This window comes from Oratosquilla oratoria, chromosome 32 (genome assembly GCF_046742065.1).
Source record: "Oratosquilla oratoria isolate Oo_2021 chromosome 32, ASM4674206v1, whole genome shotgun sequence".
NCBI lineage: Eukaryota > Metazoa > Arthropoda > Malacostraca > Stomatopoda > Squillidae > Oratosquilla > Oratosquilla oratoria.
Genome location: NC_134808.1, coordinates 12,672,500 through 12,691,293, shown reverse-complemented (window position 1 = coordinate 12,691,293; position 18,794 = coordinate 12,672,500). Strand labels below are relative to the sequence as shown.

Genomic DNA, 18,794 nt, shown 5'->3' with positions numbered 1-18,794 from the left:
ACATGAGAGGCACACAAACACTTGCTGCAGCCACCACAACCACATCACACCCGTTACACTACATAGCAGAACACCCACACACACCAAGAAACATTAAAACTACACCCAAAGACCTTTATTACACAAAGATACTCTCTTCTCTTCCTCCACAACCACCAAATACCAGCCTCCGGAAACATATTCATAATCATATCACTCACCGCTCCATTAACACACTGAAAGACAACACACTGCTGCATGCCAGACCCCCTGATATCCACCCTTCTGAATCCTCTCTCCCACGTAAGGACAGAGTCCACTTGGCCAGACTGCGATGCGGTCACCACCCAGCACTTCTAAGCTACCAGAGGAGGCTGGACGACCGTGTTGTGAACAGCTGCCCAGGATGTAACACTTCACCCCATACCATACAACACATAATGGAAGACTGCATTATACACAATCATGCACGCAAACAACACAACATACACTCTATAAAGGATTTGTGGGAAAACCCAGTCTCGGCTGTGGCCTTCCTTGGGGAGACGGGACTGCTCGGACAGACAGTCTAGGGAACGACAACAACAACAACAACTTCCTCATGGAGGTTGAAGCAGAGATAACACGTAGAGGTGCCACTGATGACAAAACTAAAATATCCATTTTAACATCTAGGGGTGGTGCAAGAGGTGAATGCTAGGGTAGTGGGTCAGGGATTGGAGATGGTTAAAGGAAATGGAGAAAAGTGGGAGGTGAGCCAGCTGTTGTTTGCGAACGACACTGCACTTGTGGCAGGGTCGGAGGAGGGATTGAGGAAGCTGGTGGCAGTTTGGGAGAGTATGTGATAGAAGAAAGCTAAAGATAAATGTGGGTAAAAGTAAGGTGATGAGATGTACAAGGGGTGAAAGTGGCAGTTGACTGGAAGTGAGCATTAAGGGAGAGCGACTGGAGGAAGTGGATAGTTTTAGATACTTGGGTGCAAGTGTAGCAGGAAAAGGTGGAGTGAAGGTGGAGGTAGAATGTAGATTGCGAGAAGCGAGTAAATGCCTTGGTGGATTAAAGAGTGTAATGAGGAATAGACATTTAGGAATGGATGCGAAGAGGAGACTGTATGAAGGAGTGATTGTGCCAACAGCACTGTATGGGGCAGAAACGTGGAACATAAGAGAAGAAGAGAGAAGGAGTTTGAATGTGTTTGAGATGAGGTGTCTGAGAAGTATGGTGGGGGTTACTAGGCTGGATAGAGTGAGAAATGAGGAGGTGAGGAGGAGAACAGGGGTGAAAAAGGAGCTGGGAGATAGGGTTGATGAAAGAATATTAGGATGGTTTGGACACATGGAAAGAATGAGTGAAGAAAGACTAGTAAAAGAGGTGTGGAAGGCAGATGTGGAGGGAGTGAACATGAGGGGACGTCCTAGGATGAGGTGGATGGATGGGGTGAAGGGGGCTTTGGGGAAGAGGGGAATGTCTGTTGAGGAAGGAAGGGAGAGGACGGAAGACAGAGGTGAGTGGAGAATGGTTGTATATGGATGATGTTGTGATTGCATGAGGAGGGTGGGGGGTGGTTTAGTATGTGTGAGTAAATTTTGACGCAGCCCAAAGGGATTTCTCCCCGTCCTCTCCTTATATGCAAGGGGGGACGGAGAGGAGGGGTCGCCGATTAAATGAAGCGGCCTTGCTGTGGATGTGCTGTGTCTTGCGACACTGCTTCTGACCCAGGGCGGTGGGCAAGGTGCAGGGATGACCCGTCATCCAGGAGGTGCTCAGATGAGAGGGAGGGTGGGAGGGGTTTGGAGTGTATTTAGGGATGAAATGGGTGGGAGTGTTTTTATGCCTTTCCCTTTTTGGCTACCTCCCTTGAAAGGGGGAAAAAGCCTTGGTATATGTATGTAACATCTAGGATAAACACGACACCTTAGCTGGGGATATCATTCAGTCTGACGTCTTCTTGGAGACGGATATCTATGTGGATTTCATCACAGAATTGAAAAAAGCCTTTGCCATCTTTGAACCACTTGGAGCACTGTCCCTGTATACTCTCTTGTCAAGACTTTGAATCACGGGCCATACACCACTAAGGACAGAGCAGCTAAAATAGCATTCACATTCAAAAGTGAATTAAGAGAAAGCCTTAAGCAGTCAAAGTGAGTTGTTGACAAAAAGATTGCATTGGAACATGTAGTATCTATAATGGCGTATCTCCGATTCCTCTCTCAGTTGCACCCAGAAACATAACAAAGGGCCAGCACTCTAGCTCCCACACCAGATGACAAGGTAGCCAGATTTGCTAGGAAGCTGCAGGACTCTGACAAGGTGATCGCTCAAATACAGAGCCAGTCCATACCCATCACACCCAAACACACAGTAGCTCAGGTCACACAGGCATCTCCCCATAACATGAGATCGAGAAATACATCTCGCACCCTCTACCATTCACGCCACAGAACATGTAAGTTTTGCATATATTGCCAAAAACCAGGCCACATGGAAAGCACGTGCTACCACAAATACCCAACACAGCCAAACCATCACTGCAACTTCCACGGGACCTGTTTTCATTCTTCTGACAAATGTCGTATATTGCGCTCACAGACACAGAACAAATGAGGATCAACATTCCCTGCAAGGTACTCACATAACCCATCTACATATTCACGTCACACATCTCCGATGAGATGTGCACGTAACTCCTCCCCCTCAGGTCAGTCATGTGACCCCTTTCCCGCATGACTCCGTACTACGAAGTCTCAATGCCATTCAAGGTCAGTGAACCCTTACACTGATATACAGATGTCAACATTACCTGTATACACACTGAACATCCCAGACACATCTCCCCATACATTAACCTTCAACGCCAGGTCTGGAAACACCAACCTGTTTTTCTCAACACGGGTTCACCAGTGAACATCATGTCAGTGAAGTTTTCATAAATTCCTCACCCAAACAAAGCGAGTAGCCATTTTGGAACCCCCAGACCTAAATTTGTGCAATGTGGATTGAGTCCCTTTCCTTATCATTGGAAAATTCTCTTGACATTAGCTTCAAAGACAAGTGCATCCATTTCACTTTCCACTTACGTAGCTGATGTTCACTTCCCTGCTGATATCCTCAGGCTTAACATTGATGAAGCAACATAATATTATTATTTATCCTGTTCAACATGGCATCATTTATGCGAATCACTTCCTCCCTGCATTGCCATCCACAAATTCTCCTAAAGTCAACCACCTCAATGTGACCAAGCAGGTAGAGCCTGATTTAACGTCAAGTAATTCTAGCACAACTGTTCAAACTATCTACTTTCCGCCTATCCGTACAATTAAGTTTCCTCACATTATTCATATGTTCTGTTCTTGTATAATTCCCCTTACAGCACCTATATGATATACCCTTCATACCAAGGCCTTGAACAAGGACCTTGTTTGCATTTTCTCTCCTTTTCTTTTGTTTTCTATAAGTATAGAGTCACCGGGACGGTGACTGTAGCGTGGCCGAGCCAATGTGAGGCGGCGGACGATTTCTTTCCAATGTGATTTGACGGACGATTTCTTTCGCTCCAACATGTAGAGACAACAAAGAGGCCTCTCAGCCAAGCACGGGACAGCGAGAGCAGACCACTCTGGGCCCCCCATATACCAAAGCGCCCGCAGGACATTCTACACAAACTCGAAGCGACGCGCCAAGAGCAGAGTCAAAGGTCATCGACAATGGTCTTCACTTCGAAACCCATTTTTTTGGGAACACTCAAGAGTGCCACCCTTCTCAATGTTTTCCATTGGGCACTCCTTCGTAGGGAACGCCCCTTTTAATGTCCTTTTCTGCCATGTATAATTTAGCTAGGAAAGTCTGGCAATCCCCCAAAGGCTTCTTCGGAGCTGGCTGGCAAATGTTGTATCAGATTAGACTAGGCTAGATGAAGAATAAAGACAAAAAAACAAAACGCCTTTTGCTCCAACCTACCACACAACGCCAACAATGAAGCTAAGAGGAGGTTATATGAAGGAGTGATTGTGCCAACAGCACTGTACAGGGCAGAAACATGGAACATAAGACAGGAAGAGAGAAGGAGTTTGAATGTGTTTGAGATGAAATGTCTGAGAAGTATGATAGGGGGTTACTAGGCTAGAGTGAGAAATGAGGTGAGGAGGAGAACAGGGGACCTCAGAAAGGGAGTTGGGAGATAGGGTTGGTGCAAGAGTATTAGGATGGTTTGGACACATGGAAAGAATGAGTGAAGAAAGATTAGTATAAGAGGTGTGGAAGGCAGAGGTGGAAGGAGTGAATATGAGGGGGCAACCTAGGATGAGATGGATAGATGGGGTATAAGGGGCATTACAAAAGAGAGGAATGTCTCTTGGTATTAGTTCTCTGGCAATTCACTATTATTTACTGTTTATCAGTTTATTATTTAATTATACCTATGCATTTATTTATTTTTCTTTAATTTATTTATCATTATTACATTTTTTCCACATCCAACATAGCTATGGACCAAAAGGTCTTCTGTCGGCATGCTCCACCTTTGTAAAGACTTCTTGACTGGGAGGAAAATAAGGTTAATTAAAGACAAATACTCGACCTGGGAAGAAATTTTAAGTGGTGTCCCGCAAGGTTCAGTATTGGCCCCAATCATGTTTGCCATATATATAAATGACATGGATGAAGGAGTGGAATGTTATATGAATTTCTTTGCAGATGATGCAAAAATACTAAAGAAAGTAAGTACAGAGGAGGATTGTGAATCATTACAGATAGATCCTTGACAAAATCTGGAAAGGAGTCAAAAGTAGGAAGTAAACTTTAATATCAAGAAGTGTAGTATAATGGAGTTTGAAAAAGTAAAAATAGAATATAGAGAAATTATAAAATTGGTGAAGAAGTAAAAAACGTGAACTCGGAAAGAGACCTTGGAGTAATAATCAGCAAAGACAAACATATCAATAAAATAGTCGGAGAAACCTTCAACCTATGAAGGTAAATGAAAGGCATTTGACTATTAGGATGAGGAAATGATTTTAAAAATATTAATTACACTAATAAGACCAAAACTGGAGTACACAGTAACACTATGGACACCCAGTACTAAAAAGAATATAAAGAAATTAGAAAGAATACAAAGATGGCACCAACTCTCTCCAAATTAACATACGGACAAAGATTGTCCAAATTGGAACTACCAACTCTGGAACTAAGAAGAGAAAGAGGAGATCTACTGACTATAGAATCATGAAAGGAATGGAAATCCTAGAGATGATTTATTCAAATGGAACAATGGAAAAACATGAGGACATGAAAAGAAACTCAAAATGGATAATTATTGAAGAGATCTGAAAAAGAATAGCTTCCCACACAGTGGTGGATACCTGGAATAAATTAGATAAAGAAACAGTATGTGCAAACACTATTCAAAATTTTAAGAAAAAACTTGATGCTGAAAGATACAAAGACGGGTCACCATGAGCATAGCTGCCTTCCCATATAATACAACAGGGTAAATACAACTACATAAATACACACACACAGGCTACGATCTAGCAGTTTTGTCGCTGACACAAAGGAAACGACTAGTTGTTATTGTGCAGGATGTGTAGGCTATATTTCTCATATGACCGATAAGGTTAAATCCAGTTTTTGAAATAAGTATAGTTTGAACAATGGAGAAGGAAAAAGACGAAAAAATATTGAATGAACCAACAAAGAGAGGCCTAGATATAAGTAAGGCTGAGCCACCAAGAGGAGTAACTCCCAAGAAGACATGCTTAACCCCTTCCATACGGTGCCGCACACGTAGGCGTCATGGACTTAGATCTCGGTGGCAGCAGCCAATGCCAGCCGTACGACGTGTCGTAATAATACTCGCATCATAAAATATAGTCACCGCTTATATCGATCGTTCTCTCTTCACCCGTGAATTTTGATAACCATAGAAAATGCGATTACAAAAGAATTAGAAAGAATGTCATTATGGAGGGGCGACTACAATAAATATAATCAAGACGCCGATATGGCAGCCTCGCGAATACACTCGCTCCCCATGACGCCTACGTGTGCGGCACCGTATGGAAGGGGTTAATTGACACACCAAGAATAAATCAAACATGGGAGAACAACAGTTTTTCAAGTTTTCCAAGAAATCCAGGAGAATTAGGTAAAGGCTTAGATATAGATAGAGAAGTTAGATATAACAATGCATTAAGAAATTGTGAAGTAAACGAATTATTGGAAGAAATCAGATTTAAAATTGGACTACCGAGCTGCACTTAGGGAACTGATTACTTTGCATAAGAGTAATGAGCAAACGATTAAAGAATTGACCTAAAGAGCAAAATTGATATGCTCAAAAGTGCAGGATTGTACCCGCATATAATGAATAGGATTAGGAAACATTTTAACGATAGGTACCAATTACTTACGGTAGGCACAGGTCCCATAGATGAGGTAGGGGCCGGTAGGAGCAATCACGGAAAGCCGGTACGCAAAAGTGTAAGTCTGTTTAGTCATAATCGTCAACAATGTCTTACGTACCTGTCTCCGGATTGTCTCACCAGCGTCTTATGTGTCAAAGTTTAAGTAGTTAAGTATAAGTTCTTTTGATTGGCAATATCCTGCTACCGATCCGTTCTAGTCGGTGAGTGCTACCCAACTTACTATACTCGACTGACCGATCCGACCTGCTAATGCCGGGCTGTCGTCCGCGCGCTCTCTACGTCCGAAAGCGTCGTTCATTTGTTTCGTGTTTTTAGTAACGAGTTTAAATGACGTTACTGCACCCCTCCACCCTTAGTCAAAATATCTCTCCCTCCCTTTAGATGCAAAAATTTCCCCATTTAAAATACTCCCATCCCTTCCCTTCCCCCATTTTTAGTAACAAGTTACAAATCTAATTTCACAACAGGTCTCCTATCCCTAGAGGACCGTTGCAACTTAGGAGACGGGGAAGATATACTATTAGGTTTGACATTTTCTTGTCTAGATGGAGAAGGATGAGCTATCATAGTTGCTTCTGAAATAGGAAGTTTTGCAGGGGAACTAATTGAAGTAGTCACTGGTGAACTTTGTTCAGGTGGAGGAGTAATTGTTCTAGTTATAATTTGGTCTTGATGCCTCTTTACTATCTTACCAGAAGGGACTGAACACTGATAGGACAAAGGACCAGTTTGTTTTACGACTGTGGAAGGGATCCACTTAGAACCATCAGGGACATAGTTGCGAATCATCACTGGTGATTCAGGTGAGAGGTGTATGGATCGAGGAGCGTTAGTATGTTCTTTCTTTTGTGCTTGCTGTTTCTTAGATACTCTAGAAGACATACCATCTGCAGGCCATAAAAGGTCCAGACGCGAGCGGAGGCATCTGCCAAACATCAACTCGGCTGGTGAGACACCAGTCGTAGAATGCGGAGTTAATCTATAATTAAATAGAAATCTATCCAGAGTATCCTGAATAGCTGACTTAGAGGTACGTATGGCCTTCTTGGGTGTTTGTACCATTATCTCTGCCAAACCATTGGTAGAAGGTTTGTATACTGCTGTAGTGATGTGCCTAATACCTGAATTATTACAAAATTCTTTGAACTCCTGAGATAAAAAACATGGACCATTGTCCGATACAATTGACACTGGAAGTCCAAATCTAGAAAAGGAGTGTCGCAAGCACTTGATAGTTTCCTTACTTGTAGTACCAGAAGTAGGATAAATGTCTACCCACTTCGAGTGAGTGTCCACTATTACTATAAAATAGCGACCATCTACAGGACCTGCATAGTCAACATGAAGACGATGCCATGGGCGATCAGGCCATTCCCAAGGGTGTAGCTCTGCCTCAGAAGGCATAGTTCTGAGAACTAAACACACTTGACAAGAATTTGTCAATTCTTCTAAATCCTTATCCAAATTTGGCCACCACACATAGCTACGGGCAAGTTCCTTCATGCGTGATGAGCCTGAGTGACCCATGTGAAGTTCTTCCATTAGCCTAGTTCTCAATTTTGGAGGAACAACCACACGAGAACCCCACAAAACACAACCATCTTGGATAGAAAGTTCATCCCTTCTTCTGATAAAAGGAGTAAATTCCAAACTATTCAAAGTCTTAGTATTAGAAGGCCAACCTAATTCACAAAAGCGCATGACCTTCGATAGAGTAGGGTCTTTTCCGAGTATGTTCCTTGATATCTCCACTACCTATGGGTGAAGATTCTAGAAAATGTACTAAGTTAGTCCAATCAGCAGGCATTGGAGTAGAATCTGTAGTAGACATCAAAGGAAGACGACTAAGTGCGTCGGCGGTACCAAGGAGTGCACCCGACCGATGACATAATGTAAACTTATAAGCTTGGAGGAAGAGGAAGAGGAAAGGGACAAAAGGTAGGGAGGTTCTTAGAGTGAACTCTTTGAATGAGAAGGAAAAGGAGAAGGAGTACGGAAAGAAGCTGAAGGAGGAGTGGGAGGGAGTGTGAATGTAGTAGTTTCAGAGGGATTATCTTGTTGAATGTAGTTGGGAAGGCTTATGGTAGGATCTTGGTTGAGAGGATTAGGAGAGGAACAGAAGGAATAATTGGTGAGGAACAGTGTGGATTTAGGACAGGTAGAGGTTGTGTAGATCAGATCTTTGTGGTAAGACAGATATGTGAGAAAGCTATAGGAAAGGGGAAGGATGTTTTTTTGGCTTTTATGGATCTGGAAAAGGCTTATGATAGGGTAGACAGGAAGGCACTGTGGGAGGTTATGCAGATATATGGGATAGGAGGAAAGCTTCTGGGAGCTGTCAAGAGTTTTTATGAGAGTAGTAGAGCTTGTGTCAGGATTGGAAATGGAGAGAGTGAGTGGTTCGAGGTAAAGGTGGGACTTCGTCAGGGATGCATTATGTCGCCCTGGCTGTTCAACTTATACATGGATGTGGTGGTGCGAGAGGTAAATGCAAGGGTAGTGGGCAAGGGATTGGAGATGGTTAAAGAAAATGGAGAAAAGTGGGAGGTGAGCCAGCTGTTGTTTGCGGACGACACTGCGCTTGTGGCAGGATCGGAGGAGGGATTGAGGAAGTTGGTGGCAGAGTTTGGGAGAGTGTGATAGAAGAAAGCTAAAGATAAATGTGAGTAAAAGTAAGGTGATGAGATGTACAAGGGGTGAAAGTGGCAGTAGACTGGAAGTGAGCATTAAGGGAGAGCGACTGGAGGAAGTGGATAGTTTTAGATACTTGGGTGCAAATGTGGCAGGGAAAGGTGGAGTGAAAGTGGAGGTAGAATGTAGATTGAGAGAAGCGAGTAAATGCCTTGGTGGATTAAAGAGTGTAATGAGGAATAGACATTTGGGAATGGATGCTAAGAGGAGACTGTATGAAGGAGTGATTGTGCCAGCAGCACTGTATGGGGCAGAAACATGGATAAGAGAAGAAGAGAGGTTTTGAATGTGTTTGAGATGAGGTGTCTGAGAAGTATGATGGGGGTTACTAGGCTAGATAGAGTGAGAAATGAGGAGGTGAGGAGGAGAACAGGGGTGGAAAAGGAACTGGGAGATAGGGTTGATGAAAGAATATTAGGATGGTTTGGACACATGGAAAGAATGAGTGAAGAAAGACTAGTAAAAGAGGTGTGGAAGGCAGATGTGGAGGGAGTGAACATGAGGGGACGTCCTAGGATGAGGTGGATGGATGGGGTGAAGGGGGCTTTGAGGAAGAGGGGAATGTCTGTTGAGGAAGGACGGGAGAGGACAGAAGACAGGGGTGAATGGAAAATGTTTGTATATGGATGATGTTGTAATGCATGAGGTGGAATGGGGATGAGGTAGTATGTGTGAGCAAAATTTGACGCAGACCAAAGGGATTTCTCCCCGTCCTCTCCTTTTATGCAATGGGGGGACGGAGAGGGGGGGTCGCCGATTTAATGAAGCGGCCTTGCTGTGGATGTGCTGTGTCTTGCAACACTGCTTCTGACCCAGGGCAGTGGACAAGGTGCAGGGATGACCCGTCATTCAGGAGGTGCTAAGATAAGAGGGAGGGTGGAGGGGTGTGGAGTGTATTCAGGGATGGAATGGGTGGGAATGATTTTATGCCTTTTTATTTTTGGCTACCCCCCTTGTAAGGGGGAAAAAGCCTTGGTATATGTATGTAACATTGATAAAGTGATATTACATGTATCTGTTGATGCTAGCACCTTAGCCTATGGTGCAGTCAGTTATTTTACTGATGACAACCAATCGGTTATTTTGACCTCAAAGGCCAGGGTTGCTCCACTGAAGAACAAAACCACAATTACTTTACTGCAACTAGAATTGACAGCCCTACAACTGGGCACACAACTTGCATATAACCTACAGAATCTCTTAAGAGAACGTATTAAACAGGTGATTATCTGGTCTGATTCAGAAGCAGCCTTGCAATGGATCAGGAATGACAAAAGCAACATCCCATATGTGCAAAACAGAGTAGCGGACATCAGCAGTCTAGGGTCATCCTTCGGATATCGGCATGTACCCTCCAAGGAAAACCCAGCGGATTTAGTTACCAGAGGAATTAGCATCAGACAATTTAAGAAAGCCAAGATATGGACTGGAGGCCCGGAATGGCTACCCTTCAGAGAACACTGGCCTACACAGAGACCAATTGTGTTGGTGTGTGAAATAATCTCAAAGAGAACCCAAGAATTACCAGAGGTTACACCCTTATTTGACTATACAAAATACTCATCTCTTAATATGATGCTTAGGATAGCCAATTATATATTCAGGTTTATAAGAAAGTGTAATCCCAATATTTCATTACCAACGGCTAGTGTGTATTGGATGCAGATAGCTCAGAAGACTCATTATCCTAGTATTCATAATTTTCTGATGAATGGGAGGGATACTCTCAATAAGAATAATAGACAATTTATCAAAGACTTAGGTCTGTACAAAGAGGAGTATTCTGGTCTTATCCGCTCCAGAGGCCGTTTGAATTATGCTTCTATTGATCATGATACCAAGTTCTCTATCCTCATCCCAACTAAAAGTCACTTAGCATATTTGTTTATCACCCATGCACATGAAAGGTGCCTGCATGGAGGCACTCAGGAAACAATGTTACATGTTAGAATGTATTATTGGATGCCAAAGTGCCGTCAAACCATCAAGACCATACTGGGTCGTTGTGTGACTTGTAAGAGGGTTGAAGGTAGGAAAATTTAATACCCTGGTCCACCTCCATTGCCTGCTGAGCGTGTGACAATTGAGTGTCCTTTCCTTCACATAGGAATAGATTATTCAGGACCTATAACACTCACAAGGACGGAGGATGGAAACCCCCACAAATATTACATATGTTTATTCACATGCACAGCAACTAGACTGGTGCACTTAGAGTTAGCCTCAGATATGTCGGCTCTGACATTTCTGAACCTCTTTCGGAGATTTTGTGCAATGTATTCATTCCCGAGAACAGTAATTTCGGACAATGAGTCCAATTTTGTTGCTGGAGCCAAGTTCTTCAAGGAGATGTTAGACCATACTAACGTCTCTGAATATATGACAGGAAATAGCATAACATGGAAATTCATAGCCCCCAGAGCACCGTGGAAGGGAGGCTTTTATAAACGCATGATCAGTTTAACTAAGTCATGTCTGAAGAAGGTCTTGTATAAGAAGAGAGTGACTCGGGAGGAGTTGGAAACAATTCTGCGGGAAGTACAAACGTGGTTGAACAATCGCCCCTTAACCTACCTCAACGAAGAAGGACCCGTAGAATCCTTAACTCCTAATCACCCTTTGTATGGAAGAACCATAAACCCCTATCCACCACTGGTAACGCCGGACACATCCGACCCCGATTTCTTGGGACATACAGAATTAATTGCAAGACACAGCTGTCTATCATCAATAATTATCAAACATTTTGAAAGAATTTGGAAAAAGGATTATTTGACTTCCCTGAGAGAAAAACATTATGGCTCCTCGAAACCAATGCAAATGAAACCACCCAAGGTGGGAGAAGTGGTGATAGTGGAGAGACTTGGACCACAACATGAGTGGCCATTAGGACCTATTGTTAAGCTACACCCTGATGAAGAAGATAAAGTAGGCATTGCAGATGTGTTATGCAACGGGATGATTAGTAGAAGAACCCTGGACAAACTAGTTCCCTTGGAAATTCGTTCCCAAGGGCCAACACCCTTAACAGATGAAGAATCCATTGGTGGGGATGAGACACGTTCAGTACGTCCTATGAGACAAGCCGCCCGAAAAGCAATTCGATTAAGGCAATCCCTGATTGACAATGCTCAATTGTAATCAGATATGCACCTTAGCCGCCCAGAGGGTCTCGGGAATAAATCCCGACAGAGGCATTTTTTTGAGTAAATAAACTATTATTACAAATTAATTTAGTGAATTGATAGCTGTAGAATTAGGATTAAGTTTGAAATACAGCAAAAGCATATCAAGCTGTATGAAATTTGTATTCTAGAAACTTAGTATATGAAAACATGCATAACAAATTATACAGTCTCTTTCCATTTAGATAGAGTGGCCTATCATTTTTGTTTTTATATACGAAAAAATTATATAAAGCATTATGTAAGGACTCGACACCCTTAGTTAGCAAGCCGGTTGTTCTAACCCCTCTCAGGAATGTCGAGTTACCGATATGTCATTTTCATTATTAATCATTTTATTTACCACTTAGTGTCTTCTCTGTCGTGAGTATTGGTTCTGGTGCATTACCCATCTATAGTTCCTATGCATGGGGATTATATAATATGTATTGTGCAACATTTTCACTTCAGTTAATTAAGGTGAAGTTGTACTTCCCATAGACCCTTGGCAACGAGAGGTCAAAGGTCACTAGGCGTTCGGGACCAAGAGAGGCTCCTCTCGCCTATATACGCAGTTGAGTTCAAGTTGAATAGGAGTTGAGTACTAGTTGAGGACAAGACAAGTCCGAGACAAGAAATGTAATTGACCAAAGTGTTAGTGATTCGTGACTAGGGAATGATATGAATTCACACCAATCACAGACCTCATATATATCATGTGTGAAGTGCATATACGACGAAGTGTGTCTTAAACCAGTGAGGGTATTCTGTGAGAGAACCATTCCCCTCAACATACCTTTATCCTTTCCCATTCCCATACTCACCCTCCATGCCACGCCCGAAGTTCGTCGCGCACATCACCGCCATTAACCAGAACAAAGACGAAGAAGATTTCCAACTGGCCCCAAGGTAATGGTAAGTCATAAATTGAGTTACATGAAATATCCAAAACAATATGAATAATTGAAATAATTATATATTCATAAAGATACATGATGCTTTGTGATGCCATTATACGTTTCAGGGTTCGATGAGTTCCCTGCCGTTCACAGGTAAGTAGTTTTGTAGTGTTGAAAGTTGTATACAAGTTCACACAGAGTATCCCAGTATTAACTCGGTGGGACGGTCACCTAGATTAACTTACACCGTCAACATTCGTATTAAAAGAGATGGGAAATCTGTCGGAAGTCATAATATTCTCCACATCCTCTGTTTATCTGTTCTTTGGGTTGTAGCAAGTTATAATATTTCACAATATATTTACACATGTGTTTTTTCTTATACTGTTGATATCTATTTGAAGTATATTTAGTGTGTTTTTGTGCTGGGGCGTTTCTGAGAGTGCATTGATGTATAATAGTTGCAGCTCCAACTCTGTTTTGATAAATGTAGTGCATATAAGGTGGACCCATATATAGAATGTGTGCACTCAATAGATGTGCAAGAAATTGATTGGTTTTGTGTATATATGACATGTGTATGGGACTTTTGTTTTTTGTCTCCAGCTTGAGGAAGGCATGGGAGGGCAAGCACTGGAGTACCAGTCTCCTTATGTGAAAAAAACAGAAGTTAAAAATGAGAGTGGTCCTAGTTTCTGTCCCACACTGATACAACCTACAGAACAGTCAAAGATTTTTTCCAGAGATATATAGGAGGGCCCTCGGACTGTGGGTTTCCTGTTTGTCAAACTCAGGGCAACAATTATCAATCAAAATGGTACATACCTCTACCATGCTTCCATAGGAAACAGCAAGAAGTTTCTTCTGAGAAAATGCTAAATTTGAAGCTCCAGTACGAATTTTATATGAACTCAGACTTTCACCAAGGTTACGTGCATCCCATATTTTAAGCATTCGGTCAACTCCTGCTGTTGCCATGTACCTGTAGAAAATAAAAGTCATGCTTTATGAAATTCACTGAATTCAATTTGACTTCCCATTCCTGTCATCTTAACTGTAAAACCAATTTCTACAATTTCCAATATAATTATTATTCCAGGAGGAGCCAAGAAAAGAGGTAGGGAGGGATGGTGAATGGAAGTGGAGTAAGTGGGGATGAAATGGGTGGGAGTGGATTCATGCCTTTGACTTTGGCTACCTCCCTTGTAAGGGATATGTATATGTATATTATTATTCCATCTTATATGTCTTGAGCATAATCTCCTCCAAACAGTAAGAAAGTGTTCAGTCTTGAAGGTATATTACACAACTGTTGGTCTATCCTGAGGGATGACTGTTAGGGAAGTTGTACTTAACTCAACTCTTCTCATGACCCCTAACCCTGCACAATGTCCCAGGAGAGTTGCATGCTGCCCAGCCACATGAGCTGCATAAGCGATTCTTTGAGGAAGTGCATGTGCAATTCACCAGTCTAAGAGCAGACCCTGTTGGCTCCCGTGATGACTAACCTATGCCTTAGCCAGCTGCATCAGAACAGACATTGATTCTTTGAGGAATGCATGTGAAGTACCAAGTATATCTGCAGCCTGATAATGTACTGCTTCTGGCTTCTCAGGCATTGACACTTGCCCTTGAGCCAATTAAGGGCAAAGGTCATGACCTGACCTTGGTATATAAGCTGGATGGAATTGCCAAAGACTCATATTGCCTCAGATCATCACATTGCGAGTCTAGCTTGCTGACTCCGTAGCAGTCTCCTCCCCCATCCCCCTTCAATGAAGACCACCTTGGGACACAACTTGAAAAGCTCAGTCATCATCTCCCTCACCATCTCTCCCTGCCCCTCTTCTCACAATTAGAGCTAGCCATATTACTATTGGTGCCCAGCTTCCACTCTAATAAAACCCACTATTCTCCCAGAGTTTGCCTTCCAGCCAGTCCTGACATTGGGGTTCAGCGTGGGGCCCTGATCCCCAGCTCTGCCAACTCCCAGCTTGCCTGTCCACTAGCTTCATTGCCGCCACTGCCTGCCAAGTCTGCTGACTGCCATCTAGCCTGCCCACCAGCTTGACTGTTGCCACTTGCCTGCCACCAACTACCTTCCAGATCAACTGCCACCACTTGACTGCCAGTTCGACTGCTGCCGCTTGTCTGCCAGATCAACTGCCGCCATTTGCCTGCCAGATCAATTGCTGCTGCTTGACTATCAGCTCAACTGCTGCTGCTCCCTGCCAGATCTGTTGATTGCCAGCTCAACTGCCACAACCGCTTGCAAGGTTTGCCAACAGCCAACTAACCTGCCTACACTCCCGCCTACCACAGGCTTACCACCACCACCACTAGATCATCTAGCAAACTAGAGCTGTGAGCATCCCCACCTTGACCCACCTTCATGCTCAACAGGGATTACAAGGTCCTGCAACTTCACCTTGGTAAAGCTAATGACTAACAACCTTGACTGTCAAGGTCTACAATGCCCTGGGTGGCCTCATGCCCCACCCACTAACAACGACCATTCTCAAGTGTCTATCTTTTCAGGGAGGTGTTACACTCACACTACTGATGTCACCATACATGATCTTAGGATATATTCCAATTATAAGTTCTTTCCAGCAGCCTCCTGAGATCTACCAACCTCCTTGATGTCATCCAAGACATAGAGGTCAACTCCAGTGCTACAAGAGTAGCCGAGCACCCCGAGGCTTGCTACCCTGTGAGAAATGGACCACTACCTGCTACTGCTCCTCCAGTCTACTGGTCAGCTCCCTCCCCACCTTCAAGCACCGGCCCCATCATGTCTGGAATGAGGACAACTCCCTTGACAATTTCTTGTTGAGGCTCCACATGACTTCACTTCCAGCCTAGACTTCCATGGGGGCATGTTAGGAAGTAGTCCTCACCTCTTCTCATGACCCCTTGACCTGTAGGATGTCCCAGGTGAGTTGCAAGGCATCCAGCCATGTGAGCCGCACAAGCAGTTCTTTGAGGAAATGCACATGCATTTCACAAGCCTACGAATGAACCCTGTTGGCTCCCACAATGACTAACCTGTGCCTCTGCCAGCTGCATTGTGACAGGCAATGGTTCTTTAAGGAAAGCCATACATTCCAATACGGTAAAATCAAAAGCCTGAGAATGTACTTCATCTGGTTTTCCAGACATTGACACTTGCCCTTACACCAATAAAGGGCACCTAACCCAGGTATATAAGCTGGACGGAATCACCAAAGACTCAGATTGCCTCAGAGCATCATGCTGCATGCCTACTTCATTGCATTTGTTGCAGTCTCCTACTCCCTCCCCTCCCTCACTGGAGACCACCTTGGAACACGACTTGAAAACCACAGTCATCACCTTCCTCACCTTCCAGTTAGTCCTGACAATGATACACCCTTTATACCCCACCAAGGTGACTTAATCTGGTTTGATAAGGTTGTATGGAAGGTGAAGTACATGTGGAATGTTGAGCATTATAGAGTATTTGTGGTTATGAACAATATCTGAAACCAGTATAATCAGCTTGACCACACTGATAAGTGTTATACCTTCATAGACATCACTATATAATCCATCAATACACTTTTGCCTACCTTCCCACCAACTACCCAGGCCCATGTGCACTGCATACCTCTTTCTTCTTAAATAATGTATTCACTATCATCAGCTCTCTTTCAATAAACATCTCCAACATTGTTTTTTCATTTTTGTTACTGGCAAATCATACCTCTGTATTACTTATCCATTAGCTAATTTTCTACTTTTATTATTTAGAGCCCTCATGTCAAATTTAGATTCCTTCTGAAACTATCCACACACTCATACAAATCATTCCAAAGCTCTTCTCTCTTCTTATTTTTCTCATTATCACATCCATATACACTCAAAAACACCCATGATTCCCAACTTACTCTTAGTTTTTCATCAACAGTATCCTCTATGAAAAGACAAGGAATTTCTTTTTGTCTTCTTTTTTCATGAGGAAACAAGGGTTGTAGGTCACCATGTAAATTAAGTGGCTGACTTTGCTGTGGATGTGTTGTGTCTTGCAACATTGCCTCTGACCTGGGCAACAGGCAGGAGCTAAGGATGATCCTTCATCCATAAGGTGCTAAGATAAAAGTGAAATGGGTGATAGATGGGAGTGGAATGGGTGCATCCTTGATTAGCTACCTCCCTTATAATGAGGAAGAAGCCTATTGGTATGTTGACAAATAATCCTTAATGACACTTCCTTCAAACCACATGCACACATCTCATCACTCACCAACAAAGCCACTTCTTCCCTCCCTTCTCCTCTTTTCACTCAACACCCTACCTGCCACACTTCCAAATTCAAACTCACCTTTCTCTTTCACTTTTGGTTCACTCAATGCTAATGTATCCATTTTTTTTCTCACATACTACCAATAGCCTCCTTTTCATTCTCACTTGTTCCACACCCTTGTACAACAGTCCCTGGTTGAAACCTCCCTCTAAATCTAAGAACACATGAAAGAATATTACCTGCCAGATGGATCTATGGTGATAGCTTTGATAGGATGTGGGTGACACAGCATTGTTGCAACAGGCTCTTTGCTGTTTGGAGTCCACATTGTCACAGTACCTTTTGAATGACCACAACACAAAACTGCATTGTATGGATTTTGGCACATGGCTTCTATTCGACCTTTGTGAGTAGGGTATTGAATAATTTCCTCACCCAAAGTAATATCTAGCCAGCTCAGGAATCCTGTTTCATTCTACAAAATAAAACAAATATATATCCTATCTTTGTTTACATTTTAAAACATGGTGTGTCTGTGTGTATATGTATATATATATATATATATATATATATATATATATATATATATATATATATATATATATATATATATATATAAACAAATCACTAAAACGTGTGAATGTAAGAATTTGCAGAAAACCACTTGGGAAAAGACACTATGATCAGAACGTTTTAGTCTATTCAGACATTTTCAAGGAATACAGAATGATAAAAGGTGGGAACGAATATACAGAAAAGTAGTAGACAAGACAAGAATGTGAGGTCACACAAGACAATTTTTCAGAGTGTATCAAGGCAGGGACACACAGTGAGCTGCTACATAATAGCCAATATTACAAAGGATTATAAAGGCGGAGCATGCCGACAGGAGACCTTTTGATCCATATCTAGGTTGGATGCGAAAAAAATCATAATGATAAAATAACAAATAAAAACTATAATAATGTAAATAACAAATAATATACATAAATAAATGCATAGGTATAGTTAAATAATAAACAAACAGGTAAATAGTAAATAATAATAAATTGACATATAATAATAAGTGAAAATCAGACAGACAAAAGATAACAAAACAAAAACAAATAATATAATATAAATTATAATCATTACAGCATCTTACTTAGGTATTTATCTAAATGATTCTTAAAGCTTCGAACTGAACTACATTGCACTACCTGTGCAGGAAGTTTATTCCATTCATTAACTACACGGTTGGCAAAGTTGTTTCTACCTACTTCCAAATTGAATCTATTTCCGGACAGTTTGAGACCATTGTTTCTTGTCTGATTCTCATTCAATGTGAAAATTTGGTCACTTTTGATGTTGTCAATTCCCTTTAAAA

At 42.3% G+C, this 18,794-nt stretch overlaps 1 protein-coding gene across 3 annotated transcripts in view; it reads right to left on the bottom strand.

Moving 5' to 3' along the window:
* LOC143041776 (WD repeat-containing protein 46-like) overlaps positions 1 to 18,794 on the bottom strand; it is a 102,211-nt gene that overhangs the window by 23,575 nt on the left and 59,842 nt on the right. For all 3 annotated transcript variants that reach the window (XM_076213826.1, XM_076213824.1, XM_076213823.1), the window contains exons 6-7: positions 17,668 to 17,903; positions 13,990 to 14,146 (exon numbers count right to left, since the gene is read on the bottom strand). In XM_076213826.1, coding sequence (XP_076069941.1) covers positions 13,990 to 14,146; positions 17,668 to 17,903 — 393 coding nt within the window. The remainder of the gene's footprint in view (positions 1 to 13,989; positions 14,147 to 17,667; positions 17,904 to 18,794) is intronic.